The 27,948-nt window shown below is 44.6% G+C and overlaps 2 protein-coding genes across 9 annotated transcripts in view; both read right to left on the reverse strand.

The window, feature by feature from the left end:
* TXNDC11 (thioredoxin domain containing 11) overlaps positions 1-8,687 on the reverse strand; it is a 60,630-nt gene extending 51,943 nt beyond the window's left edge. The window contains exons 1-2 of one of the 2 annotated variants that reach the window (XM_084763165.1): positions 8,291-8,687; positions 2,989-3,123 (exon numbers count right to left, since the gene is read on the reverse strand). In XM_084763165.1, coding sequence (XP_084619291.1) covers positions 2,989-3,123; positions 8,291-8,533 — 378 coding nt within the window. In that variant the 5' untranslated portion in view covers positions 8,534-8,687. Of the gene's footprint in view, positions 1-2,988; positions 3,206-8,290 lie in introns of both variants that reach the window. The other variant, XM_084763163.1, reaches the window with a different exon arrangement.
* Positions 8,688-12,351: 3,664 nt separating this feature from the next.
* The window catches only part of ZC3H7A (zinc finger CCCH-type containing 7A), a 34,891-nt gene continuing 19,294 nt past the window's right edge, over positions 12,352-27,948 (reverse strand). For 6 of the 7 annotated variants that reach the window (XM_084763157.1, XM_084763156.1, XM_084763161.1 and 3 more), the window contains 12 exons: positions 27,725-27,911; positions 27,139-27,300; positions 25,831-26,027; positions 24,927-25,027; positions 23,290-23,471; positions 22,485-22,561; positions 21,452-21,585; positions 20,990-21,095; positions 18,136-18,244; positions 17,259-17,392; positions 15,655-15,818; positions 12,352-13,209 (listed from right to left, as the gene is read on the reverse strand). In XM_084763157.1, coding sequence (XP_084619283.1) covers positions 13,020-13,209; positions 15,655-15,818; positions 17,259-17,392; positions 18,136-18,244; positions 20,990-21,095; positions 21,452-21,585; positions 22,485-22,561; positions 23,290-23,471; positions 24,927-25,027; positions 25,831-26,027; positions 27,139-27,300; positions 27,725-27,911 — 1,743 coding nt within the window. In that variant the 3' untranslated portion in view covers positions 12,352-13,019. The remainder of the gene's footprint in view (positions 13,210-15,654; positions 15,819-17,258; positions 17,393-18,135; positions 18,245-20,989; positions 21,096-21,451; positions 21,586-22,484; positions 22,562-23,289; positions 23,472-24,926; positions 25,028-25,830; positions 26,028-27,138; positions 27,301-27,724; positions 27,912-27,948) is intronic. The other variant, XM_084763162.1, reaches the window with a different exon arrangement.

Below are 27,948 nucleotides of genomic sequence, written 5' to 3' on the forward strand. Positions count from 1 at the left end.
GAACCTAGAACTGGCTGCAGGATAGAGCAGTGTCTTCCAGCTCTCCTGCCCCTGCCCACATGACACCATTATCCCCTCTCAAGTGTCACAACCAAATGTCTCCACTGACCTGAGCTCAGCAGCAGAACTGTGTCTAGGAGAACTTCTGACTACAGAGGGGTGCATCACATAACAAAACAGTCAAGACAACATTCACAGACTTCAGTGGTATGTGTAAGATAATGTGACATTTCTGTATGTGTCAAGTTTTTCATAAGCTACTCAGGGTCGGTGAGATGATTCAGTGGGCAAAAGTGTTTGTTCCCCAAGCCGAAGGATCTGAGTCCCATACCTGTATCCCACAATAGGAATGAACAAACTCCCAAAAGCTATCCTCTGACCTCTGTGTATGCGACAGCACATATTTACACATCATACCTACCCATACACACAAACACAAAATGTTGGGTCAGGTGTGATGGTGCAAGACTTTTAATCCCAGCAGAGCCAGAGGCTTGAATTCAAAGTCAACCTGGTCTACAGAACGAGTTCCAGGACAGCCAGGGCTACAGAGAAACCCTGCCTCAAAAAATAAAATGAAGTAAAATAAAATAAGAGAGAGAGAGAGAGAGATGACATTGCAGTTAACTGTTCTTCCAGAGGACCTGCTTTGGTTTCTGGAACCCATATGGCAGCTCACAACCACTCTCAACTTCCATTCCAGGAGATCTAATGCCCTATGGCTTCTGTGAGCACTGAGCACTCATGTGGTGCAGGGAAAACATGCATGCACATAAAATAAAAATAATTTTTTAAAAAAACATGAGAAGTTATGAAGAAAGCAATAAGAAGTCCCGAAATGCAAAGACACCTTCAATTACTTTTTATCTTCAAGTATAGCACACATGCTCAAACACAGTGTGGACTCTTCAGAGTTTTTAGGGTACTTTTTTCTTTCTTATTTTAATTTATGCCTGTGTAAGTGTATGTTAATGTGAGCGTGCATTTTCTTGGAGGTCAATATAAGCAGTTGGTGACCTGCTGATGTGGGTCTTGGGGCCCAAACTTAGGTCCTCTGGAAGAACAACAAGCTCCCATAAGCACTGTAGTCGGTGGTTAGCTCTCTGGCCCCTTAGAGTCCATTTCTAAGTGAGAAAAAGCAACAATCTTTACCCATGGTTAAAGTCTCATTTTCCTTACTTAAAAATAGGGCACAATCTACCATCTTGCTAATTTGACTAAGCAATATGGCTCAAATGATTTCTGCCTGTTTCTAAAAATAAATTCACTCTTTTCCCTACCATGCACAGAGAACTGTAAGTTTTCAATTTAGAAGGAACTGAAAAGGACAGGTTGGGTCACTGTGGGACTTTAGCAGACTGCACAGCCTTCACAAGCCAAGGCTTGGAGGGCTGTTGTGAAGATGAGCACGGTCCTCGGCACACAGGAGTACTGTTGTTACCACTCAGGATACACTGCTTAAACTAGCCACAAACTAACACTACCTTACCCTACATGGGAGACAGACCTTTGTTCTCCAGATTCAGAGATCTGGAAAGTAAGTGGGAAAGTGGTGCTTTCTTTCATGCTTAGGGCTCCCTTAGAATTTGCCTCCTTCCTGAAAAGTTGATATATGATATGATATAATTTTCAATATTCAGATCATCAGGCTTGACACAAATGCCTTTACTCATTAAGCCAGCTTGTCAGCTGTGTATCTATATATGTGGGTGTGTATACATGTGTATGTATACACATAATTCACACACACAGTCTTTCTTTTGAGACAGGGTATCAAAAGGCATGTAGAAGAGGTAGCCACTGAACTCCAGGCCCTCCTGTCACTACCTCCTAGTGCTGAGGCTCCTCTCTGGAAATAGGAACAGCGTAAGGAATGTACCTGGTATACTTAGAGGTATAAAATAGTTAAAAAGACTATGTGGTACTAGACAGGACACCTAACCACAATTTGTAATATTTCTTGTTTCTAGGAAAAACAACTAGAGTTCTGAATGAATTCTGCAGCTCAGGGCTCAACATTCATGTTAGCTCAGATCATGATTCTACAACACCATGGGCCCTTGGGAATCTGTGGGGTGCTTTTTTGCTTGCTACAATGGTTAAGCAAAGCTACTATGCACAGAGAGCAACGTTCTGAGAGGTCCTGCAATGCTCAATACTGCTCTGCATAGGCCACAGTCATCCTGTCATCCCACAGTAGTTGGAAATGCCTGCTTAGTTTTGATGCTGGAAGAAGTCTAGTTTGTTACCATCCAAAGCCAGAATCTAAGCCCATGTTACGTGTGAATCCAAGGTATGGCTGCTTTGTTTGTAGAATTTCCCAGGACTAAGACTACTGTATAAACTGAGGTAGAAATCTATCTAGTTTGGGACTTTCCCAGGAACTGCTTCCTATTGTGGACAGCCAGTTGTAATATCCCTGTGGGATCTGAGTCATCAACGTATCACTTCCATATCTGTCACTGTAGCCCCAGCTGTCCTAGAATTCACTCTGTAGACCATGCTGGCCTGCATCAGCCTCTTGAGTGCAGGGACTCAAAGTGTACTACATCACCACACCTAGCAACCTTTAGTCTTTTTATTCACACATTTCTCCTGTATAAATATTTACGTAGTTGGCTACAAAGCAGAGGAGAGAACTGACTTCTGCAAGTTGTCCTCTAACCTCCACATCTGCACCGTGGCCTGTGTGCCGCTTACAACATATAATAAGCACATAAGCTGGTCATGAGAGAGCTGGGATTCTCGGTCTCTCCCACCATCAGTGCAGTAACACAGAGCCTGGTACTGTGGGTGAGCTTCTTCCCACTCTTGCCACTTGACCATCCTGATGACAGGACCCTTCCTGCTTCTTCATAGGCTTTGCGCCTGACATAGTCCTGGAGTTCACCTGGACATCACGGCCAATCTGGCACAATTTCTCTGAGGGGCCGTCCTCTCTGAGACACAGATGTGAAAGTCACTGCTTGGGTGGAAAGTGCACATTACCTGATCTGAAAGCCGGCTGGCTGCCTGCTCAATCTCTGCCCTGGCAGCGATGGACTGGCCACACCATGGGGCATAGAAGAAGAGCAACACCACCTCGGAATCTCGGCGAACATGCTCAGCATAGTCCAGTTGTCCCTGGAAGAGGTCAAGGACCGGAGACCTCGAGGAGAAAAAGCTGACAGGCGGCTTTGCTGGTATTATCACATCTTTTGCTCGACTAAAAAAGAATAAACACAAACAAAATTTCTCGGCTTACTTTCCTTTTCCATTACAGGTTTGTAGGGAGAGAGAAGCCTTTGTTAAGGCCTCTTCTGAGTAAGAAAATAAGAACTCACAAGTCACTGTGCTGAAACAAAAAGTAATACACTGTGCTAAGGTAATACCAGGCTAAGGCAATACAGATGTTGGGTATGGTCCTTGCAGCTGTGCAGTGATATGGCATGATGCATGGTCTCACCGCCCACAACCCAGAATTCCAGCATCACCTCCTTGCAGCCTGACTCTCCACAAAAGCCACTGCTCTCTATGCATTGCTACTACCTCCTCCAAAGCTCACAAGTATGAGGAAACCCTATAGACCAACCATGAGTGCAGTTCCTATAAGAGACACTTATAGTAGACCCAACTTTTAGAAAATATAATTTATTAAGAGGGATTAACCTATATATATATCCAGAGCATTCAGGGAAAAGCACCAATAACATAGACATCTCCATACAAACAATAATCCAACGGTAATAAAAATGAAGAACAAAGCAAGAGCCTTAACTGGAATGGTCTCCCACAGTTAGAGAAGCCACAACTGTCTCATCAGGTACAAATGAAAACAAGTAGCAAGAATACTCAACAGCATCAATAACTACAATTTTAAAAGATTAAGCCACTTAACTAAGAAGTAACTGCCAGTACAAAATAAACCTCACTTATGCATCACCTAAAAAAGATACTTTTTAAAATATGAAACCATAGAAGCCAGCACTCAGGAAGCACTAGCCTGAGCCACGTAAGGATACCTCAAAAAACTGAACACATAAATGTCAGTTAAAAGCATAACGACTGGCATTGACACCTCATGTGAATATTCTTACAATTAGATACTACTAAAGACTGAGAAAACATACAGGACAAGGGCCAGCAAGATGGCTCAGCAGGAAAAGGCACTTCCCATCCAGGCTGAAGACTTGGGTTCATTTCAGAGACTTACACGGTAAGATAGAACCAACTTGTGGCAAGTTGTTCTCTGGCAACCATACATTGCCCAGATAAATAAATGATATACAAGTATGGGTTGGAGAGATGGCTTAGTGGTGAAGAGCACTGGCTGTTCTTGCAAAGGACCCAGGTTCACTTCCCAGTACCCACATGCTGGCTTACAACCATTTGTGACAATAGCTCCAGGGAATCCAATGCCCATTTCTGGCCTTAATACCATGCACACACAGTGCACTTTATACATATAGGCAAAACACTAATACACATAAAATAAAAATAAATCTTTTTTAAAGAGCAAGCAAGAACCTACTAATATATATTGTAAGTTGAATGAATCTCAAAATAATCATGCTAGATATTAGGGGCCAAAAAAAAAGACTTCAAAGGAACAAACTTACTTATTGAAACATTTCCCTGTTGTGGTCTGCCTGTGGAAGACACTTTCTAATCTGAAAAGTGCAATCCCTTACACAACTATTCAGAAAACTGCCTGAAGAACTGCTCTTGTGATTCAGACACAGGCAGAGGCCGCTGCCAAGGACCTTTCTTCCTAGAGGAGGAAGATGACAAAGAAACAGGTATATAAACAATTAGCAATAAAAGCTACACAAAAGACCATTGTTGTGGGAGAACTCAGTATGGAGATATATAATATTGGACGTGGCAGCTTCTGATGAGGTGGTAATCACCTCTGAAGATGAAGTCTGAATGACAAGCACACAACCACGCAGAGGGGTAGAGAGGGTCCTGTGGAGAAAAGCGCTGTCTTCTGAAGAGACTCTAAAGGTTGTTCGTTGGTGGAATTATTTTCCTACCATTGAAATGCATGCTAAGCTGGGCATGATGGCACACACTAATGCTCCAGCACTCATTCAGCTAAAGCAGGACAGGAAGCTCCAGGCTAGCCTGGGTTAAAGTGAGAATCTACCTCACATACAAAGCTCAGCAGTTACATGTGGATACTGATCCTGAAGGACCCATGTTTGTTTCCTAGCATCCATGTGGGTGGCTCAGACCCTCTTGAGACTCAGGTTCCAGGGTGTTCTGTGGCACTTGCACTCATGTGCACACATCCACACAGATGCACACATATACACATACACATACACATAATACGGATGTGGTTATATATACCTGTAATCCTAGCACCCGAGGGGTGAAGGTAGTAGAGTCAGGAGTCTAAAATTACCCTGGACTACATGAGACCCAGTCTCAAAAGCAGATAAATAGAAAAATTGCATGCTTAGCAGAAAATAATGCAATCTGGGGTAAGTATATGTGATAGCAACTTATAAACCAAACAAAAAATAAGCAGCTAGGAAGGAGGAACATGGCCCCCTGCTTTACCTCAGACCCTTTTCATGTATGTCTCAATTTCTGCTTGCCATTTTTCAAAAATTGTATGTAAGTCAGAGAGTTCCTACAGCTCTTAAGCTTATGTAGCAAATAAAAAAAGAAAGAAAAACAAAAAACAAGAGTTGGCTATGAACAATAAAGGCCTGGGTTTTTGTTTGTTTGTTTGTTTGTTTGTTTGTTTTTTGGTTTTTTGAGATAGGGTTTCTCTGTGTAGCCTTGGTTGTCCTGGACTCACTTTGTAGACCAGGCTGGCCTCGAACTCACAGCGATCTGCCTGCCTCTGCCTCCCGAGTGCTGGGATTAAAGGCGTGTGCCACCACGCCCGGCTAGGCCTGGGTTTTTTTAACTAAAAAAATAAAAATAAAAATAAAAAAGCATTTTACTGCGGTTGCACACAAGATTGCACGTGAGTGTAGGCATTCGCATGGAAGCCGGAGACAACTTTGTGAATCTGTTCTCTCCTTCCACTGTGAGCTCTAGAATCAAACTCACACTGTCAGGCTTACGCAGTAAGTGCTCTGCCCACTAAATCAGATTGCTAGCTTGTAAATTCATTTTTTTAAAAAAAGATTTATTTATTATGTATACAGTGCTCTGCCTGTGTGTACACCTGCAGGCCAGAAGAAGGCATCAGTTCACATTATAGATAGTTGTGAGCCACCATGTGGTTGCTGGGAATTGAACTCAGGACCTCTGGAGGAGCACTCAGTGCTCTTAACCACTGAGCCATCTCTCCAGCCCCTGTAAATTCAATTCTTATTACGAAATTTATATCTTGAAATCTCCCTTCTAAAATGACACACATACAGCCTTACCCCTTATTCACTCAAACACACAGACACACAGACAGAGACACACAGACACACACACACACACACACATACGGACCTTTCTGTAAGACAGGATATGAGGAAAACAAGCAGAAGAAATGCATGGAGACTGAATCCCTATAAGTAGAAGTGGACGAACATTAGATGCCCCAAAATCCACCTTCTTATGTACCATCTACTCTGAATTCAGCTAAGCAAGAAACACTGATAGGGTCATTTATTTCAGACCTGGCCTATGAATAAATTAAATCTGGTGGGGGGCAGGTGAAGGACCTGATTTGTTGTTCCTTAAGCCTCTGTCCTCATTAAAGATTTTAAAATAAGGAAAGGGGAACAAAAATGTCAGGGTCAGTTGTACCTCAGTATCTTGACACCAGTCTACCAAAAACTCTTTAAAAATTCATCTGAGTTTATTAAAAAGGCTGTCAAATTGCTGGCATAGAAAGATGCCTAAGTAAGTGAGCCTGCAGGCTCATTCTCCTGGCCAAAAGCAGGCAAGCTAGACTGAGACTCTCGGCACTTCCGGGCATCTCAAAGGTCATTCCTGTCTACTAAGTCATAATATAATGTTCTTATCTCAGAACAAACCCTGAGGGCTGTGTTCACAGCTGGACAAACTAAAGCAGATCAGTTTCTTGAGGTGGGAGGAAGACTGTTTTCTTAATTTCAATCCAAGTGCCAAATTGCAATATTCCACCTTGTAAAATACTTTCTGTACTTTCCTTGTAAAGACAATAAAAGTCCTGTTGCCCAAGATAAAAAAAAATAAAAATCAAACTCCAGGCCAGGTATGGTGGCACATGCCCTTAGTACCTTCAATTCCGGTAGTACACAACATCTGGCACATGGCAAACACTAAAAAAATTACGTCTCTTTGCGCTGAAACCTCAGTCTTTTGACCCATCTTGACCACAGGGGCCTCATATTGTGTTCGCTACACTCAATAAGTACCTGATACATCTCTCTCTGGACAGAAGTGCCAAAAGGATATGTTAGGTGACTATAGATTTTATAAACGGAAATCTCAAATGATACACTGATATCTGGGTCTGGAAGTGTAATTGGAATTAAAAATTTTGTATCTATGCAATTTCCTGAAGAGGCACATTAGCTTCCATTCTTCCTACACTGAACTCCAGCATACCCAGGCCTTTCCCAAGTTTCAACAAAAAATAAAAAATAAATAAATAAATAAATGGCCAAGCTTGCCCAGACTCCAGATCTTTGCACTTAACTGTTCTGTAGTGGCCACTCTTACCCCAGATCTTCCAACACTGCCCTGTTCCTTTCCGTGTGTAAGCTTCTAAATGTCATTTTCTTATGAAGGAAGGCCTTTCTTTTTGACCTACCCTATTCCTTCTATTCCCTGCCTAGCACTTATTAAGGTCTCTGAAGTATTTGTTTACTATACATCACCTCAATGAGAACTCGAGGGAACCGGGACTTTTGTCTTCAGCGTTAAGCAGTGCCTAGTACAAAATGCACTCTGTCATTAGAGCAAATGCATATCTGGATTCCCAAAACTGACTAAGACTCCTACATGGCCTGTGAATCAGACAGTGTAGTCATTAAGGGAAATGAAAATGATGAAAACAGTATTATAGCTTGGGTGAGAGCTGACATGTGCACCCCGAGAGACCCCAACAGGTGAGAAGCAGCACAGACACATGGCCAAACGCCCTCAGAGCATAATTGCTAAGGGGCAGCTCCCTGAAAGCTCTCCATGCGGTGCAAGGTCAGTGGGGGGCCGGGTAGGAGAGTCAAGCCTGTAGCCGTAGACAAGGTCAGGCTCGACTTCCCCGCGGGAGACGTACGACCCCCCCAAGCCTGGAGGCCCGGAGCAGACCCCGCGCAGCCCGGCAGGCAGAGCTCCGGCCGCGGAGCCCGAGTCCCGGCAGCCTCACCTGCAGGTGAACTTGAGGGCGAAGAGCAGGGCGCAGCCGAGCGCCACGGCCCCGCACAGCAGCTCCGGCCGCTGGCGCGCCATAAGCGAGGCGTCGCGCAACCCGCGGCGGATCCGGCCCTCCGAGGACGCCGCCGCCCCGGCCGGGCTGAGGGAGCCGGAGCCCTTGGGGCCGCCGCCTCCACCCTCGTCCTCGGCGTCGTCGCTGTTGCTGTTCCCGCCGCCGCCGCCGCGGCCTCCGCATTCCGACATTACATGCTCCCCGTGGCCGGCTTTATACCGCCGCCGCCGCCGCCGCCGCCTCCTCGGGCCCGGGGACCCGGCCCCGCACGTCGCTCCCAGAGCCAGCGGCGCCCGCTAACCCGAACTCTCCACGTCAGCGACACTTCAGCGACGCCCCGCCCACCATCCCTGAGTCTGCGCGAATGCCCGCTCCCCTCGGAAACCACGCCCCTCGGGGGCCACGCCCCCCCGAGCCTGTAGAGTCTGCGTAGGTGCTCGCAGCACTCGCGGCCGCGTCATCCTTTCCCAGGTCCCGCCCACTGGTACAGTCTGCGCCGGCTTGCCCAAACCCAAACTCGACCCCGCCCCTCATCCGCGGACTGCGCAGGCGCCGCATCGCCGTACCCGGAAGGTAGTTGGTGCTGCAGTTTATCACGTCTTTCAGTTGGTCGCTCTTTCCGTGTACTCGCGGTGCACTGTTGGTTCCTTGCTCGATGGACTTCGGTACCATGACTGTCGCTAGTGCGCTCATCTACAGATCCTGCAGAGCATAGATGCAGTTTGTTATCTCAGCTTTTCAGAAAGGGGCGTGGGGGACAAGCGCCGAGGCGAGAAGGACCCAAGGACGCAGGAATGAGACGGAAGCTGGTCTGCACCCAGTGTAGTGGGGTAATAATAGCGCTGCATGGCTTCTGCTTGAGTTTCTGCTTTCAGGTTCCTGTCTTGACTTCCTTCATTGATGGATTATGATGGGAAAGTGTAAGCAAAATAAACCCTTTCCTCGCCAAGTAGTTTTTGTTCGTGGTATTTATCCCAGTCACAAGTACAAATAAATGGTAAATTACATTCAAGAACCCAGACATCAGTAAAAGAATGCATATTGTAGGATTCTATTTCAGTGAACCATGCTTGATGGGCAAATCCACAGAAACAGCACATTCATGATTACAACTTGGGAGGCAAAGGGAGTCAGGAGATCTGGGAAGTGATGGGTAAAAGGATGGGTTTTTTGTTTTGTTTTGTTTTTAGGTAAGTAGAATATTATAAAACTGGACATGGTGTCTGGCTCACACCTAGTATCCCAGCAGTAAGAATGCAGAGGTCGGGGGCAGGGGGGCGGGTTGGAGAGATGGCTCAGAGGTTAAGAGCACTGACTGCTCTTCCAGAAGTCATGAGTTCAATTCCCACAACCATCTCTGATGTGATCTGACTTCCTCTTCTGGTCTGCAAGTGTATGTACATGCAGGCAGAGCATTGCATACATAATAAATAAAACTTTTAAAAATGCAGAGGCCAGCCTAGACTACAGAGTGAATTATCTTCATTTTCCCTCCCCCAAATGAGGTTTATATGTTTATAAGAATTGTGTATAAGTGATTTTCTAAACCAGGTCTGGTGGGCACACACCTGTGACTCCAACTAGACAGAGTTCAAGGCCATCCTGGGTAATTTAGCAAGGCCCTATTTCAGAATTCAAAAGGTCTTAGTTGGGACTGGAGACATGGCTCAGTGGTTCAGAATGTGTACCGCTCTTTCAGAAAAGCCAGGTTTGGTTCCCAACAGGGAGTGTTCACAACTACCTGTAACTGCAGCTCCCGGTCACCAGATCCCCACCAAGGTACTAATGGGTACACACCCACAGACACATACATAAAAATAAAATCTTTTTGTAAGGATAGTCGGGAGGGGAAAGTAGCCTTAATGTTCATTTAAAAGCCACACCATGGCAGGCTGGAAAGATGCCTCAGTGATTAAGGACACTGGCTGTTCTTTTAGAGGATCAGAGTTCAATTCCCAGAGTTCAATTCCACACGAGGATCACAGAAGTCTACAGCTCCAGTCCCAGAGGATCTGACCTCCATGGATGCCGGCTATGTATGAGGTACGCGTCATGGCAGGCAAACACTACATGTAAACCGTTTCCCGAACTGTCATTAGGGGACTGGAGGTGGCTCTCATCTCACTCACACACCTTCTCTGTCTAGTAGGATGGGGGTGGTCTCCCCACAGCATCATCAACCTCAAATGTCCTAATAAGGAGATCCAGGCTGTGGCTGCCAACCAAAGCATGAAACGGGCTGATTTAGGCAGTAAAGGAATTTTCCACAAAGATGCAGGTGGGACACAAAAAATGGTGAGTTTAAGGGGGAAGTCCGTTGTATGAGGCCCTAAACTTTGTTTCCTAGATTCTAAAGTTTAAGATAATGAACTTTTTCTCTTTGACCCTGTGATGCCGAGGTTGTACTATACGTCGGCAAGTGTTGTGCTACAAAGCTCTGTCCCCAGGCTCCAATTCTTTAAGCAGGGACGACTTTTCATTGTATCTTATTCTCTCTGGAAAAAGAATAGATAAGACAGAGGCAAACAAAAGTAGCAGGTAAGAGTGGCTCAGGCATGTTATCAGTGGCAAAAACAGGTAACAAGAAAAGACTGGGGCTGTAGTCAGTGCAGAATGCTTGCTTAATATATAAGGCCGGAGGTTCACCCCCCAGTGCTGGAGGGAAACTTCTAGGTCTCTGAGGACTCCTATGGCTGGCAGCATGCCACCTACCCTAGCCCACCACCAGCCACTGCTAGTTCCCCCCCTCCCTAGCTGGCCCCTGCCTCTGACAGCTTCGAGGGCTGCAGAGACAAGCTCAGCCCTTTCTCTCTCATCTTACACAAGCCCTCAGTAATCTCTGCCAACAAGCCAAAGGCCTGTGAAAGGTGCTGGATACAGTGCCTCTGAGGAGCCCACAGCTCCTAATTCCAGAAGAGGCTGACCTCTTCCTTCTCAGCTAATCTGATTTCCTTCAGTGAGATGTGTAAGAGCCCTCAAGGATGTCATTAACATGCCTTTTAGTCTAAATCCTGAGGTAGTGAGAAAAGCCATTTCCTTGTGCCTTCAGTTTACAGTTTATCATTCACTGTCCAAATGTTTATAAAAAAAAATTTATTGGGCAAGTTGGTGGTGGGGTACACCTTTAATCCTAGCACTTGGGAATCAGAGGCAGATGGATCGCTGAGTTCCAGGCCAGCCTGGTCTACAAAGCAAGTTCCAGGACAGCCAGGGCTACACTGAGAAACCCTGTCTCAGAAAACCAAAAAACATACAAACAACAACAACAAAAAACCCTCAAGATGGCTAGGCAGGTAAAAGCACTTGTTGCATAGGCCCAGCAACTTAGTCAACAGAACCCTGTGAAGGTGGACCTAATGGCAGAATTGTCAGCCTACACTGTGTACCCACATACATCATGTACATACATACACAATAATAAATTAGAAAAGAAAATAAAACCCACCGGGTGTGGTGGCACGCCTTTAATCCCAGCACTCGAGAGGCAGAGGCAGGTGGATCGCGGTGAGTTCGAGGCCATCCTGGTCTACAAAGCAAGTTCAGGATAGCCAAGGCTACACAGAGAGACCTTCCTGTCTCAAAAAAAAAAAAAAAAAAAAGAAAAGAAAAGAAAAAAGAAAGAAAACCCAGCTTACTTGTAAACCCAGCTCGGGGATGCAAGCCTATAACTAACTCTAGTATTTGAGAGGTGGAGGCAGGAGAATTAGGAGTTCAAAGCTAGACTAGACTGAACTATGTAAGATCCTGTCTCAAGCCAAAACAAAGACACTTTGAGCTCAGCCTAGCGATAGAGGCCTATAATCAGTTACTTAGGAGGCAACAGTGGAAGGGTCACGTGTTCAACCACCACAGAATAAAACGTAAAAACAGATTGGTGTGTAGTTCAAAGGTACACTGTCCACTTAGCATGTACAAGGTGCTGGGCTCAAAATCAAACAGAACCTGTAAAACCTGGTTCCAAATATTCTTTATGGAGAAAGGACCACACAAAACTATGAAAGTCGTCTCTCTATAAAATCTTTTATTACAGGCAATATTGGTCCATACACTACACAATACCAACAGTATAAGTTTAATCTTTCAAAATCATCATTTAAACAGCAAAAGACCAAGAAATAAAATTTATGTCAATTGATTATTTTCAAAATATTTTTGATGTACATGATCATCAGTTCCCTTATCACAGTGAAACATACAAATACAGAAAATACCCCATTTAACGGATACTATTGTTAAATGGTTATTTGGCTTAAAAATCTGAGTTAAGAAAATCCTTTTTAGCAACCTACATAGAGATAAGTAGCAAACGTTATTATATTAAATAAATTCATTCCACTAAAACACATAAAGAATTTCATCCATCATGTACTCCGACCCCAGTGTGTACTCCCTCTCACGGTCACTGTTCTTATCTCAGAGTCATCTTAGGAACCTTAGCCTCCTCCCCAACACACCTCATCCAAAGTCTGTTCTTCATCTGATGCCAGTGGCTCCGCAAGAGCTTGGCCAGGCCTGTCAACAGCCATTTCCTATCTACTGTGGGTTGCTGCTCAGGAGGAGCAATAGATGCCAATCAAGCAGAAACTCTGCGGCTCCTCTGCTACGTGCCTTTCAACACTTCTAAGTTTTCTGGTCAGTGCTCTGATTGGGTTACATAAAAGCCAGTGAATTACTTTAAATCATTAAACAAAAAACTATATTTTCCAAAGTCATTATCATTTGGGGCAATTAAGTGATCTTTTCGTGCTTTCTTGAGCTTCATCTGTAGGGCCTTTCTTCTTTCTTCCCATTCATCAAGTTCAGCATTTCCATGTGCAAATTTACAGCTGCTTCCTTCTGTGCAGGCGCCATTCATATACCTGTTAGGAGGAGGCAGCATGGTTGGAAAGTGTCAGGATTCTTGAAAGCCATGTGGCCGACCTGCACACATCTTCTGCAGTCACAAGTTGTTTCCCTCTGTTTTACACAGGGCCTCCTGCCTCCTAAGTTCCTTCTGACTACTGAGCTGCATCCAGACCCAGTTAGGAAGCTTAAGCCTGGGAAATCAATCTTTTACAGGCACAATACACCCAATAGGGAAACTAGTACTGTAAACTACTTAAAAGCATTCATCAGAAAGTGCCAACTAGGCCCGGGGTACAGTGCTTGCCCGGCATGTGGACCCCAGAGGAGGATCGCTGGGTACCCTTCTCTATCATCTCACAGAACCTAAGCTAGGCTGGTGGGGAGGAAGCTCCAGCAATCGCCCCCCATCCTTCCTACATGCAAACATGTCTGCCATTTTACATGGGTTCTGGAGGTTTGAACTCAAGTCCTCATACCTGTGCACTGTTACTGCAGGATGTCTGATCACACTGTGAACCCTGAGATTCTGTTGTTTCTAGTTGTAGTGTGGTTCAGACCTAGCACACACCTTTAATCTAAGAGCCTTCTATCTGAATATTGTAAACAGAGTTAAATCAACCAACCATAGGTCAAGAGGCAGAGCAAGCAACCAGCTGACAGGGAGTGAATATAGGGGAAAGACAGAGTAGGAGGAAGTGATGGGCATGGATACAAGGAACGTGCACTTTCGGGTTCTCTGACAAGTGTTGGAGGATGGGCCAGTGTATTTTGATGCTAATTACTGCTTGCTGTCTCTGTGCCGCAACTTTTTACCAATAAAAGGCCATTACCTGGGCAGGGCAAATGAGATAGGTGTGGCTAAGGTTCTGGGGGGGAGGGATGAAAACACCTTGGGAAGAGGAAGCAGAGAGACTAGAGGAGGAGGAGGAGGCCGCCATGGGTTAGCTGGAGGAGAAGCACATGGCCGGCGTGGATGGAGAATCCGGCCCAGATGAAGAACGTTAGCAAAGTATATGGGATTATTATGGATGGGAGGTAGCTTGATAGAAGTTATTAGAAGCAGATGGCATGGGATTGGGGCAGGAACGACCACTATGGGAGGTAGTTTAGAGGACTGGTGTCTGCCCTGCCCCAGGTTAACTAAGGTTGTTTAAAAATATAGTGGGTGTCTGTGTCTTGATTGATTGATTATTACTGAAGTAATAATAATAGGCCTAGTAATAAACAGTATTAGGAAATACTGGTAATTTAACAATAGAGAAGAGATGGGGAAAGAGACTTCTTTATTCTTTTTTGGGAAGTGGCTGCATACGAAGGTCAGCTGGGTCATTTCTCTGCCCCTCTGAGATAGCAGGCTTTCACCCCACCATCTGGCTTCCAAGTCTTTATTAATCAATGACTGAGATTTTGCAAAAAAAAAAAAAAAACAACAGTAAGTAGTATCATACTTGCTAGACCATCTTCCCAGCCTCAGGGTGGGGGATTAGGTGTTAAAAGAAAAAGAATTTAACGATCTTATGATTTTTAAATTCATCAAATGGGTGGTGGTGGGCACGCACCTTTAATCCCAGCACTTGGGAGACAGAGGCAGAAGGATCTTTGTAAGTTCGAGGCCAGTCTGGTCTACAGAATGAGTTCCAGGTCAGCCAGGGCTACAGAGAAACCCTGTCTCAGAAAACAAAACAAAACTTCATGAAACAACATTTTTTGTTTTGTTTTGTTTTCTTGTGATACTGGGCCTTGTGATGCTATACCTCTGAGCTGTGTCCCCAAGCCAAAGGCTCTTAGAAATTAAATGCAAACAGTAATTTTGTTTGCTCTTTTGAGCATTTACTGTTCTCTAAGGTAAGTAGTGGGAAAGGCCAGTTCCTGGGGAAGAGTAAACATAGCCTAGTTAGCATCACAGCAGCCAGCTACTGAGACCTAGAAGTGAGATCCTCCTGAGTGCTGGGACTAAAGATCCGCACCACCACCCGGCTAATACTTGTTTTTAGTTTTATGTGTGTGTGAACATACCTGAGTATGTATGTGTACCATGTGCATGAGAGTGCCTACAGAGAAAAGGCCTGGAACTGAAGTCGCAGGTGATTGTAAGCCACTTGCTGTGTGTAGTGAGAAGCAGATCTGGGTCCTCTGCAAGAGCAGCAGGTGCTCATGACTGCCGAGCCATCCCTCCAACACAATGCTACATTCTAAATTTAGATTTAAAATATAACTTAAAGGCCACCTCTAATTTGATGATCGTTTATTGTGAGGAAAGATTGTGACAAACAACCTGAGAATCCAAAGACGGTAAGAGTGAGTTTGGGCAGGTATGCCTGCGTATCCTTTCAGGGCCTACCTGGGCACGGCACCATCAAGAAACTACCACCCCCATCCTACGCTGTCTGCAGACACAATGACCACAGAAGCACATTTAGCTCAGCTGTTTCCCAGGGAGCCTGCAGTCACCTACGTACCTCTCACAAATGCTGAAGTAGCCGGTGGGGAAGCGGTGCTGCCAGCAGTACTGGTCGTCCTCAGTGTGGAAGACCTTCTCCTTGTGTTTGTCGGAGGAGATGTGGCCTTGCCACTGCTTCTCACTGTTACAGTTCTTCCCACACATCCAGCAGTGGAAGTCCACCTACAGGGTACAGGAACACGGGCTGCCTCAGAGCCTGCACCTCCCACTGCTGCCTGAGCTCAGGCCAAGCTCCACTGTGGGGAAGTGACAAGGGGACATATAACCCAAAACCAGAGGCAGTATCAGCACAGGGTCAACTACAGGATGGGAACATAGGCCAATACAGGAAACTGAGGAGTGGATGGCAGAGAAGCTGCTGTACAAAGGCAGCAAGTATTCTGGGCAGAGTCAATACCCTGAGAAAAAGCAGGAGCTGCACACGGCCGGAGTAGGCCAGCTCTACAAGGACCAGCAGCAACGCCCACACACAAGTGAGCCCCAATCACCAGATTTGCACCAGGTGCCCAGAAAGTAAAGACGCTGCTGGCCTTGCAAGGACAGAGCAGGATAGCACAGAAGGCTGAAGTACTGAGAAATTCAAATTCACCTGTGTCTGAACAGAGACACACACAAGACCAGGACAGACAGCCCTGCAGTGCTGATGGACATGGGTGAGGTGAATAAAGCAAAACAAGTGGCAGCAGGACACACGCATTCCTGTCAGGTACTAAATACACCACACTGACTACAAATGAAGAATAACCACATAATAATGGCTAGGCATGGGGAGCTGACGCCATGATCCCAGTGCTCTGGTGTCAAGAAGATTGCTCAAATTCAAGAACAGCCTGGGCTACAGAGTGAACCCATGCCTTTCACTTACTTAAAAAAGAAAAAAGAAAAAAAATTGCCACATCACTGATAATAAACATAGCATAGAGAAATACACCCACTAGACCTGGCTCCTCTGGGAAGAATAGACATACCTCCAACTTTATCTGTGGTACTTATTTTATAGACACAAAACATCAGCATCAGTTAACTTGGAGTGAAGTGATAGGCTCAAGCCATTCCTGTTTTCTTTATTGTTTGCCGAGGTCTCACTGTGGAGCCCTGGCTGTATAGAGGTGAGGCCAGCCACAAGCTCAAGAGATCACCTGCCTCTGACTCCCATGTGATGAGATTAAAGGTGTGTGCCATCACATGTGGCTTTTCTGGCTTTTGAGACAGGTTCTCATGAAGTCCAGGATGGTCTCCAATTTGCCATCCTGGACTTGGATTTCTGGTCCTTCAGTTCTAACCTCCAAGCATGCTGGGATTACAGGAACGCACCACCACACCCAGTTTATGATGCTGGGGTTAAACCCAGGGAATATGCATGCTAGGCAAGGACTCTGCCCACTGAGCTACATCCCAACCAACCTTCTTTATGTTTTTGAAATTAAGACTTCAAGCAAGAATGTCTCAGCACAAGGAGACTTAAGCCAATGGCAAAAAAGCACAGAGGAAAGAAGAAAACAGAGACAGACTGCAGGTGGCAGAGCCAGGCTGGAGAAGACGGGAAAGGAAAAGGCTGCATGGGCCGCCCTGAAGCACAAGTGAGTGAGCAATGGTACTTACAGTAATTTCAGCATAATCTGTGGGCATGTGGATCTGTTTCCCATTGTCTTTGTTAGAGTGACTGGCTACATCATCACTTTTTTCACTTTTTTGATTCTTTAGCCAGAGTTCATAAAATTGCTCTATATCATGAACTGAAGAAAAAGGAACTGTGTTCAGCAACTATCACAAGATGCCATTCAAATACATACACAAACATGTGTATTTCCTATCAGTAGGTATATTCTCTTTTTTTTTTTTGAAATGTATTTATTATGTATACAATGTTCAGCCCACACGTACACCTGCAGGCCAGAAGAGGGCACCAGATCTCATTATAGATGGTTTGAGCCACTATGTGGTTGCTGGGAATTGAACTCAGGACCTCTGGATAAAGCAGTCAGTGCTCTTAACCTCTGAGCCATCTCTCTAGCCCCAGTAGGTATATTTGCAAAATGGATGTAACACATATGTTTAATCCTAGCACTCGGGAGGCAGAGGCAGGCAAAAAAAAAATCTCTGAATCTGAGGCCAGCCTGGTCTATAGAGTGAGTTCTAGGACAGCCAGGGATACACAGAGAAACCCTGTCTCAAAATACCAAAACAAAACATTTTGTTGTAAAACTATTTAGATTAAAAAATGAAATACTGTCTGAAGTGCCTCCCAAACTCCCATCTACCTACCTAATGGATCACAACTGAAGTGATCTTGTTTAAAGTCACAGAGGATCTGAGCTATCCTGACAGCTTTTAGGGAGGATGCCTATTCCATGCAGGATGTGGAACTACTGATTCACACCCAAATGTGGCCTCACCACACCCAAGCTGTGCAAGCTGCTTGCTGTGCTCATGGAAAGCTGAACTTCACAGAGATCACGGACAGGGAACATGAACTTACTTCTGTTCTCCTTCATGTAAGTCCACACTTCTCGTTCCTCATGACTATGAGCAAATGAACAATTGCCAACAAACTGACATTTTTTTCCATTAGCAATATGGTTGCATAGCTGTGTAAAGAAAAAAAATATATATAATATACACACACACACACATATATATATATATACACACACACACACACACACACGCACATACATATATACAACTAAAGACAGGGCACTGCTTAGTATAACTAATTTCTACAGTAGAGCAAAGTCTTATTATCCACACTAATGCTTAGCAGTACAAATTTTAAGATTAATTCTATTCAAATGGGCCGTAAGCCCAAAATACATGATGATAGCAAACATTTCTACTTCAGAACATTTCCCAAAGAAAGTGAAGCAGAGAATTAAGGAGTGAAGATTTTCTACAAAATCACACACTGGGGATCTACTTCAACTCTGCAGTGAACATCTGATGCCCTCCCTGTCAGGTGGCCCCTTACTGCCCTCTTCCCATGAACTCAGGATGCCTCCAAGTCAGTAGTGGGAACAGAAAGAGACTGTAGCATGCTCCGGAGGCCACTAGATACAGTGCTAGGAAGCTTCCAGGCTCACAGTGGCAATGACCCTATACTGAGAGCTAACCTTAGCCACAAGTCATTAGATACAGTGTATCTGAAGACTCCTACTAGTAGCACTGACCAGGTCAGGGGGTTAGGAGGCTTTCAAACAGCACTCCTCTGCTTATGTGGAACTTAATTAACACTGGAGGTAGGGTAGCAGTAGGAAAATGAACCAGAAAAAACTTCCATCTCCAAGAAAGCTCATTCTGGGCTGGAGAGATGGCCCAGAAGTTAAGAGCACTGACTGCTCTTCAAAAGGTCCTGAGTTCAATTCCCAGCAGCCACATGGTGGCTCACAACCATCTATAATGAGATCTGGTGCCCTCTTCTGGCCTGCTGGCTCACATGTAGGCCAGACACTGTATAAATAATAAATATCTTAAAAAGAAAGAATGAATGAATGCAAGCTAGCTAGCTCACTCCTAGGTCTCAGCAGCTGGCCAGCTGTGATGCTAGCTGGGATATGTTTGCTCTTCCTCAAGAACTGGCCTTTCCCCCACTTACCTTACAGAACAGTAAATGCTCAATACCTGCTTTTGCAAAACTTTCAACACTACATTTTCTTCTGGGATGAAAATTGTAACCCCACATGAAAACCTACATGAGGTCAGCAGCCTGTTTAATAAGTCACCTTCATCACTGACTTGGGTACACTGTTTTTGTTTGTTTTCTTTTGTTTGAGACAGGATCTTTTTTATGTAGCCCTGGCTGGTATGGAATTTGTTTGCTATGTACACCAGGCTAGCCTTAAACTTGTGGTGCCTCTCTTGCCTCTGCCTTCTGAGTGCTGGAGTCCCAGGTGTGAGCTGCCACTCCTTCCTTATCCAATCTCTCAAAGATAAGGAACAGGGCTCATCACATTCAAGGTTAAAGGGAAATCAACAGTCCTGGGCAGCTGCCTCAGGAGCTACAACAAGGACCATTTATTTGTTTTGGCAGCACTGGGGATTGAACTCAGAGCCTCCCACATGCTAAACAAGTGCTCTACCACTGAGCTACAAGCAGCCCAGTAGCCCTGTCCTAGCCAAGCCTGTAATACACATACACCCTCATCCTTTAAGGCCCAAGATTATCAATCTCCCCTTTCCATACAAAACCCATCGAGCTCCAGTTTAGATAAAATAGATCACCGCCTTGCAAAGACTGGCCTTGTGACTTGCACCAAGCTTTCAAAAGCTACAAGGCACACAGGTGATGTAAAATTCATCACCTGCTTCCTCCATTTTCCCCAGTTATTCAGAGGGCAGCTCACTACAAGAGGACCACGTGCCTTGCTTTTCTGATGAGGCCATCTGTCATGTCTCCCCACTGGGGGCAGAACGTGTACTGTTTGTCAATACTCCACCTGTCTCTGTCTGTTAGATCACACACTGTGATACTTCTGGACTTTGCCCACACACTGTCTTATGAAAAGCAAAGTTCACAAGCAAGCGTCCTGTCTGGTTATTGCTACTGCCATGGCCACTTAAGGCCCTCCCAAAACAAGAGGTGTCTCTGCACAGGTGAAGTGCTCTCCTTATACAAAGCTGGTCTGGGGTTCTCCTCCCAAGAGATCTGGATAACATGAGTGCACATTGTTGGCACTGATATTTTCTTCTGGATTACCTTAATAAGTCTTAGATCTTTGAGTGTCTTTATTTTATTTTGCAAGGAAGGGGGTGGTTTCAAGACAGGGTTTCTCAGTGTAGTCCTGGCTGTCCTGGAATGAGCAACGTAGGCTAGGCTGGCCTTGAACTCACAAAGATCCACCTGCCTCTGCTCCTGATGCTGGGATTAAAGGCACATGCACTACTGCCTAGCATCTCTGAGAGTCTTTTAAGCTTGTATCCCTTGTAGTGAAACAACCAAGGTACAATAGGAAAAATGAAAGAGAGAATTCACCTAGCATTCCTGACAATACAGAGAATGTCCTGGGCTTCACCTCCAACTGAGACAAAATAAAAGGAAATCCTCTTTCCCTCCCAAAAATAAATCCTTTGAAAATTAATTAAATTATGCCTATAAGTTTTTCTCAACTCTGGTAATCTATTTACCCTAAGTAATCTATGAAGTACCAATCAGCATGAAAACTATTAGAGGCACACACATACACCAAAAGGCAAGGGAAAAAAAACCAAACAACTTCAATTTCATTACAACTAATGAGAAGTAGCTAAAGGGCTTTGGCTTCACTCTGAATTAGCAGTACTTCCTAATAATTGGAAATGCCTAATTTAAAAAAGTGGCTTAAAAATTACGTATGTACATCAAACTGTAAAGGCATTTGTTTCTTTGTGGGGAGAGGACGGATGTTCATCCACTTCTTACGTTCAAAAGACATCGCTCTCATCGCACGACGTTCTTTGGTCCACCTAAAAAAGATGGAGTTCAGAAAAAACAACACTTGCGCAAAAACAAAACATACAAGGAGAGGCACAGCATGTGCACCCAAAGGACCAGAGACTTCTTCTTCTCAGCCCTTCTAAGAGATGCCTTACAAGTCTCACTTTCTCTTGACATTTATCGGCATTCACTACAAATTCTAAGCAAAGAAAGTGATAAAACTGAAGAAAATACTACCTTTGAAATATCAACTACTATCTCCTTAGAAGGTTCCTCCCTTTCACTCTGTTATCACATCTAACCACTGACTTTACAGAGGCCTGGTCTCCTTTCTCACACACATGACTGTACCCTATGGAGCACAGTGACTGACTCACATACTTACGAGTGCTGTGCTTTGGCACTGCAGTACTTTCTGTTCTTGTCTGGTTCAATGACTTGGCCATTTCTCAGACACTGAGCACATACAAACTTTATTTCCATGTTAAGTAATCCAGGCATTATTCGATTGCCAAGTACCTTAAACAATGAAACATCAATTATAATAGAAACCACTTTTCTAAAAACAGCACACTAGCACTGAGGAGGCAGAGGTAGGTGATCTATCTCTGTAAGTTCGAGGCCATCCTGGTCTACAGAGCAAGTTCCAGGACAGCCAGGGCTACACAGAGAAATCTTGTATCAAAAAACCAAACAAAAAAAACAAAAAACAAACTAGTATACTAAATCAGCATGCATTTTGTACCACTATAGCTTGGCTGTCTGGCTATATGCCTTGACAAATGCATATATATTGGGCCGGGCATGGTGGTGCACACCTTTAATCCCAGCACTTGGGAGGCAGAGGCAGAGGGTAGCCATGAGTTTGAGGCCAGCCTGGTCTACAAGGCAAGTCCAGGACATCCAGGGCTATCACACAGAGAAGCCCTGTCACAAACAAACAAACAAAAAAACCCATATATATATATATATACATACATATATATGCTGATGATTAAAACTCTTTGGAATATGCAAAGGAATCTAATACAAACCGATTGTAGATGCCAACCTCAACTGGCAAAAGCTAGTTTTGGAAATGAGTGGCTTTTGAGTGCATCAAGGAGAATGACGGATAAACAAGTTAAACAAGGACGACACAAAACTCCAAAACATAGCCCATCTCCCTTATCCAAGAATTGCCAAAGCCCAAGACCCAGTAAACAGAAAATCAGTGTTCTGCATCAGTGGCAGATACTTCAGGCGGCCTTTTGCTTTTTTATGGCAATCAACCAAAGTGTAAATATTTTTCACAGAAGAGTTATCAACTGAGCAAGTATGAAGTAACAGACTGCAAGTATAAACCCGAGTCTATGGTCAACCCAGCAGCAGCCAGGTGACTCCAGAAAGGCGCAGCTCACAGCACACACAGGCGATACCTGTGCTCCAGGCATGCTTGCTTCCAAACTTCTCCAATATTGTTTAGATTCTTGAGCAATAGCATCATGGGAGATACCTAGGAAATGTACATGTTTCTCTTAAAGACACATCACAGCAACCCCCATTCTGGTCTCAGATAGTAGAACCCTTAACTCCCCGGTTCTCAGGTAGCCTGATCCAGTACAATGTCACATCACATATTTCAACATAAAGTGTTTACGAGCACCGTTCCCTATGCCTTCTGCGGAATCCTTTCCACACTTAAAATCCACGCTACACGTACAGATTTCTATCAGTGATGAACTGCATGCGATCACATCCAAGGGGCAATGCTTACAAAAAACATATTACAGGAGCCGAGCAAGGTGGCTCAGTCCCATAGGCTGAGCTCCTCAGGAGGCTGAGGCTGCAGGGCTCCACGTCACATCAGCCTGACGAAGTAGTGATGACCTATCTGACATAAGAAATAAAAAGCACAGGAGGGAAGCTCTGGGGCAGAGAGCTTGCCTAGACTACCCGGCCCTAAGTTCAGTCCCGCTAGTGGACCTGGTGCAACTGCACACTTCCGTTTCTCACCACATGTAGCTTACTGTGCAATGTGCGTGCAAGTGGCGAGTAGAGGGCAAGGTGCAGGGTCAGGCCTCTCCTGTCACATGGAGTCCAGGGTTCCAACTCAGGCCATCAGGCTTGGCAACAAGCGCCTTTACCCATGAGCCATCTCGCCAGCTGGCTGAGAAGGCTGGCTCTCCTTACTACTGTTCTGTCACCCCGACTTCTCTACAGTAGCAGGCCAACCAGACCCACCTCTTTCATTTTGCATTATCCAGACTTTCAACTCAATCAGACTATGGGCGTAGAAGCACTCATCTTCCCTCAGGCAGCCATAACGGACCTCATGTCGACATAAATCCAGCTGACACTGACTATGAAAAGAGCGTATTTTGGAATATTTTACAGTAGTCTCTCTCAAAATGTGGACAAGGCACCTAAGACAAAAACAAAGTAACGTTTTAATACTGCTTTGCCAACTTTGAAAAACTTTGTGCATGCGCACACACACACACACACACACACACACTCTCTCTCTCTCTCTCTCTCTCTCTAGTCTGAAAAGCCATTTTATTAAAATTAGTATCAGAAAAAATTATACACACAACTGCTAATGGTATAATTATAGTTTAAACAACAAAAAAATCTAAATGCATGTTGTAAGAAGCTATAAGTTAATATACTTTTCTGTATTAAGTAATAGGTCTAGTAATTCAAGTAATTCAGAACTTAATTCTCAGACAAATAAAATGCTTTTAAACATTTTTTCTATTTCATTTGTTCAGTCTAAGTGGAGATCAAAGTGTATGTACACATGCTCTATGGTGTGTGTGTGTGTGTGTATGTGTATGTGTGTGTGTGTGTACATGCTCTATGGTGGGCGCACACATGCTCTATGGTGTATGTGTGTATATGTGTACATGCTCTGTGGTGTGTGTGTGTGGGTGTACATGCTCTATGAAGAGTGTGTGTATGTATGTGTGTGTGTGTGTATGTGTGTACATGCTTGATGGTGGACAAAGGCCAACTTGGAATTTCTTCTTCTTCTTCTTTTTTTTTTTTTTTACTATGTGGGTCCTGGAGATCAAACTTAGGCCATCACATTTCGTAGAAAGTAAATCTATGATGCTAAATCATCTCACTGATTCACTGCTTTGCTGTTTGTTTGTTTGTTTGTTTTCTCAGACAAGGACGGGGTATCCCTGGCTCTCCTGGAACCCGCTCTGTAGACCAGGCTGGCCCAAACCTGGAAATCTGCCTGCCTCGCAACGGCTGGGATTAAAGAGATGTGTCACCGCTGCCCAGCTCACTGTTTTGTTTTTTGAGCCTGGTTTCTCATTATGTAACACTGGCTGTCCTAGCCTGCTACATAAGTCAGGCTAGACTCAGACTTGTGAGCCTCTACCTTCTGCCTTCTGAGTGCTGAGGTTAAGGCATGTGTTGTGACATCCAGCTAAAAGACATTTTAAAAGTTATTACTTCTCAAACAGCAGAAGGGCAGGAGGGATGCCTTGTACTGACTTTTCTTTGTTGCGGCAGTGTGGTCTGACTGAGCCCGAGCTGCTATGATGCTCCCAGCTCTACCTGCCTTGGCCTCCTCTGCTGTGCTAACCTGGGCACCTCTCTATCTTGGCCAGTACTGCCTTTACTGGATCTAAGAACATCTATTGTCTGTCACTATAAAAACTAGAAATCACAAGCCGGGCATGGTGGCGCATACCTTTAATCCCAGCACTCGGGAGGCAAAGGCAGGCGGATCTCTGTGAGTTCTAGGCCAGCATGGTCTACTAAGCTAGTCCAGAACACGCAGGACTACGAGAGAAACCCTGTCTCGAAAGATAAAAAATAAAATAAAAATTTTAAAAAGTAAAAATTAGAAATCACCAACGTACTTATTGTCCTCAAATTCATGCTTTGTAACCGGGTGAGAACAAGCAGTGGAATTATCTTTATTTCTTTTACTTATCATTCTAGGTTTGTGATCAAAACATTTCTGAAACAGAAAAGAGGATTATCACGCAAATCAACACAAGTCTCAGTTCTGTGCCCAAAATACTGCCTTAGTTTAGTATCTTTACCCAACTGTGCTAGCTGATGCTCTTCCGGAAGCCTGACTTCTACCCACTCGGCTCTGGCTGTTCCAAGACATGATCTCCATAGCCCACACTGGCTTTGAACTTAAGAGTGATCCTCCCCCTCAAGCCCCAGAGCACGGCGACTACAGCAAGGGCCAGCAGCCCAGCGTTCCAATAGTCTTTCATGTAGTAGTAGTGGCTGCTGGTCACTGAGTGACTTTACAGTATGGCAGGGTCTGTTGGGCACTTTATACAATGAGGCTTACAAATCAGAAAATGGTCTAGGGTTTTGTTTTCTTGAAAGGGCCTCACTATGCAGCCCCAGCTGGCCTGAAACTCACTCTGTAGACAATACTGGCTTAAACCTCATGGAGATCTACCTGCCTTTGCCTCCCAAGGGTGCTGGGTTATAAAAGTGCAGGCCACCATAGCTGGATGCACTTTTGTTTGGTTTTCCTTGAGACAGTAGTCTCAGTACATAGCTTTGCCTGGCCTGGAGCTTACTATGTAGACCAGGCTGGCCTGGAGCTTACTATGTAGACCAGGCTGGCCTGGAGCTCATAGAGATCTGCTTCTGCTTCCCAAGTGCTGTTAAAGACATGTACCACAGCAGGCAGCCACAGTGCTAAGCCCAGTGCATGCCAGGCAAGTGCTCTCCGAAGTTACACTCCCCACCGCTGTCACCACATTTTACAGCACAAAATGAGTCATAGGAAATCACCTCACAAAGGAATGTAAACTCTCCAAGATGCTCTTGGAGAAGTTTGACCACAGTAAGGCTGATCTTTCCATTGCCACCAAAAAATGCCTCTCGACTGAATGCCCCCTTTCTTTCCAGGGTCCACACATCTATCTCTTCCTGGCAATAAGCAAATGTACAGTGGCCGGAATATCGACATTCATCCTCGGCAGCAACATCTGGAAAGGCAAGACACAGAGACGCCTGTTTCCTCGGGCAAGCACAGGTACAGCAGCATCTGAACATGACTGATAATTCAGGGAATTCAAGCAAGGACAGGCATCCCTGTGCAGGATGGGGTGGGACTCAGTCCTCCAGATGCAACAGCTTTCACAGCAATGGGAAGAAGACACCTCAATGCTTGCACGTGCTCCATCAAAGTCAAAAACCATTTTATGGACAAAGTGGGACATGAGAGAGAAATGGGAATAAATGTGACCAAAGCATGTGTTACATATGTATGAAAATGTCATTTTGAACAATCAATACTCTCATTTAAAAAAAAACAAAAAGGCTCAGTAGTCAAGAGCACTGGCTTCTTTTCCAGAGAATTCAGGTTCCATTTATACCGTGTAGTTCCAAGGGTACAGTACACGTCTGGACTCTGCAGGTCCTGAATTTATGTGGTGCACAGACATGTATGCAAGGAAAACACACATATATAAAATAAATAAATAAATAAAAATGAAGACAACAAAAATTATAAAATCATCTGAGTGGTTTTCTTTTCTTTTCTCACTTTTCTTTAGTGGCTTTCAAAGCTCACTCCAGATGAAGTTTCAGACCACAAGGAGAATGCAAGTGCTCTCAGAAGCACACTCAGAGCTTCAGCTGGTGGTGTGAGTCTATGCAGATGAAACTGAGTTCACTATTTAAAACCCAATCTAGGCCTTGTCTCCACAAACTACAAGATGTTTAAAACAAACAAACAACAAAAATAAAAGATATGAACTGACTCAATTCAAGGTACTGCTTTTCTCTTAGTGTAACCATTTTTTTGTTTTTGTTTGGTTTTTTTGTTTGTTTTTTGAGACAGGGTTTCTCTGTGTAACCTTGGCTGTCCTGGACTTGCTTTGTAGACCAGGCTGGCCTCGAACTCATAGAGATCCCCCTGCCTCTGCCCTCCGAGTGCTGGGATTACAGGCATGTATCATACATCCAGCTCATGTAACCATTTTTAATAACAGGAAAGATTGGAACAAATGCAGCCAACAGATACAGAGGACAAGGCCTGGTGGTTAGCAGAGTGACTTCCCAAAAGTTGATTAATTAAGTAATTACAATAAATACCTTTACATATATAATATGGTCCTTCATAATTTGTTTTTGTTGGTCTTGGTCGTATTTTTTTCCATGATTTATCTTCAACATTTTTTATCCTACCAATTAAAATATCTTTCTTACACTTGTGATCTAGATTAGCATGGTAAGTGAAATCCATTAACTTGGGGCCTGAAAAAGACATAAAGAAGATTGCTCATTGTTTGAGCAGCAAAGAACCTTTCAGTTTAACACCGGCAGCTGATAAGCAGTCATGAGCAAGTAGGCACTGACTACCACTGCCCCACATCTCATCAGGAGCAAATAGGCTGCTTGAGTAGATGTGTGCTCCATCAGGGAGCACGAAGCTCTAGTCAGCAGCCGCCCTGCCCCAGTGCCTCATTAGGGAAACAGTCTGAACAGAATTCTAACCGCTCGTCAAAGGAAAAACAGGCAAAACTTCGAGTCGCTTTTGGAGCGGACACTGCCCGCTTCTTTAGCTGCCTCTTTTCTAACATTTCTTTCACAGCAGAGAGCCGCCAGAGCCAGGGCTGTCTCCACCCGGCCACAGGCTCCTCACAGCTCGCACCTGCTGCCCACCAGTATTGATGCTGACCTGACTTTACGAAGCAGACCTGGCAAGCTTGCCTCAGCTCATGGGTTCCTTCCAGGGGATGCCTAGGAGTCCCTGATGAAACTGGTTTTGCAATCACACTTCCAAAAAAGTTTCCAAAGGTATTTCTAGGCTGACTTGGAAGTCCCAGGAAATTTTCAGAGGTGAACAAACTACCTGGTCCATTCATCTGCAAAAAGAATAAGAAAACAAAAACAAAACAAAAC

This window comes from Acomys minous (assembly GCF_964271855.1).
Source record: "Acomys minous genome assembly, chromosome: 16".
NCBI lineage: Eukaryota > Metazoa > Chordata > Mammalia > Rodentia > Muridae > Acomys > Acomys minous.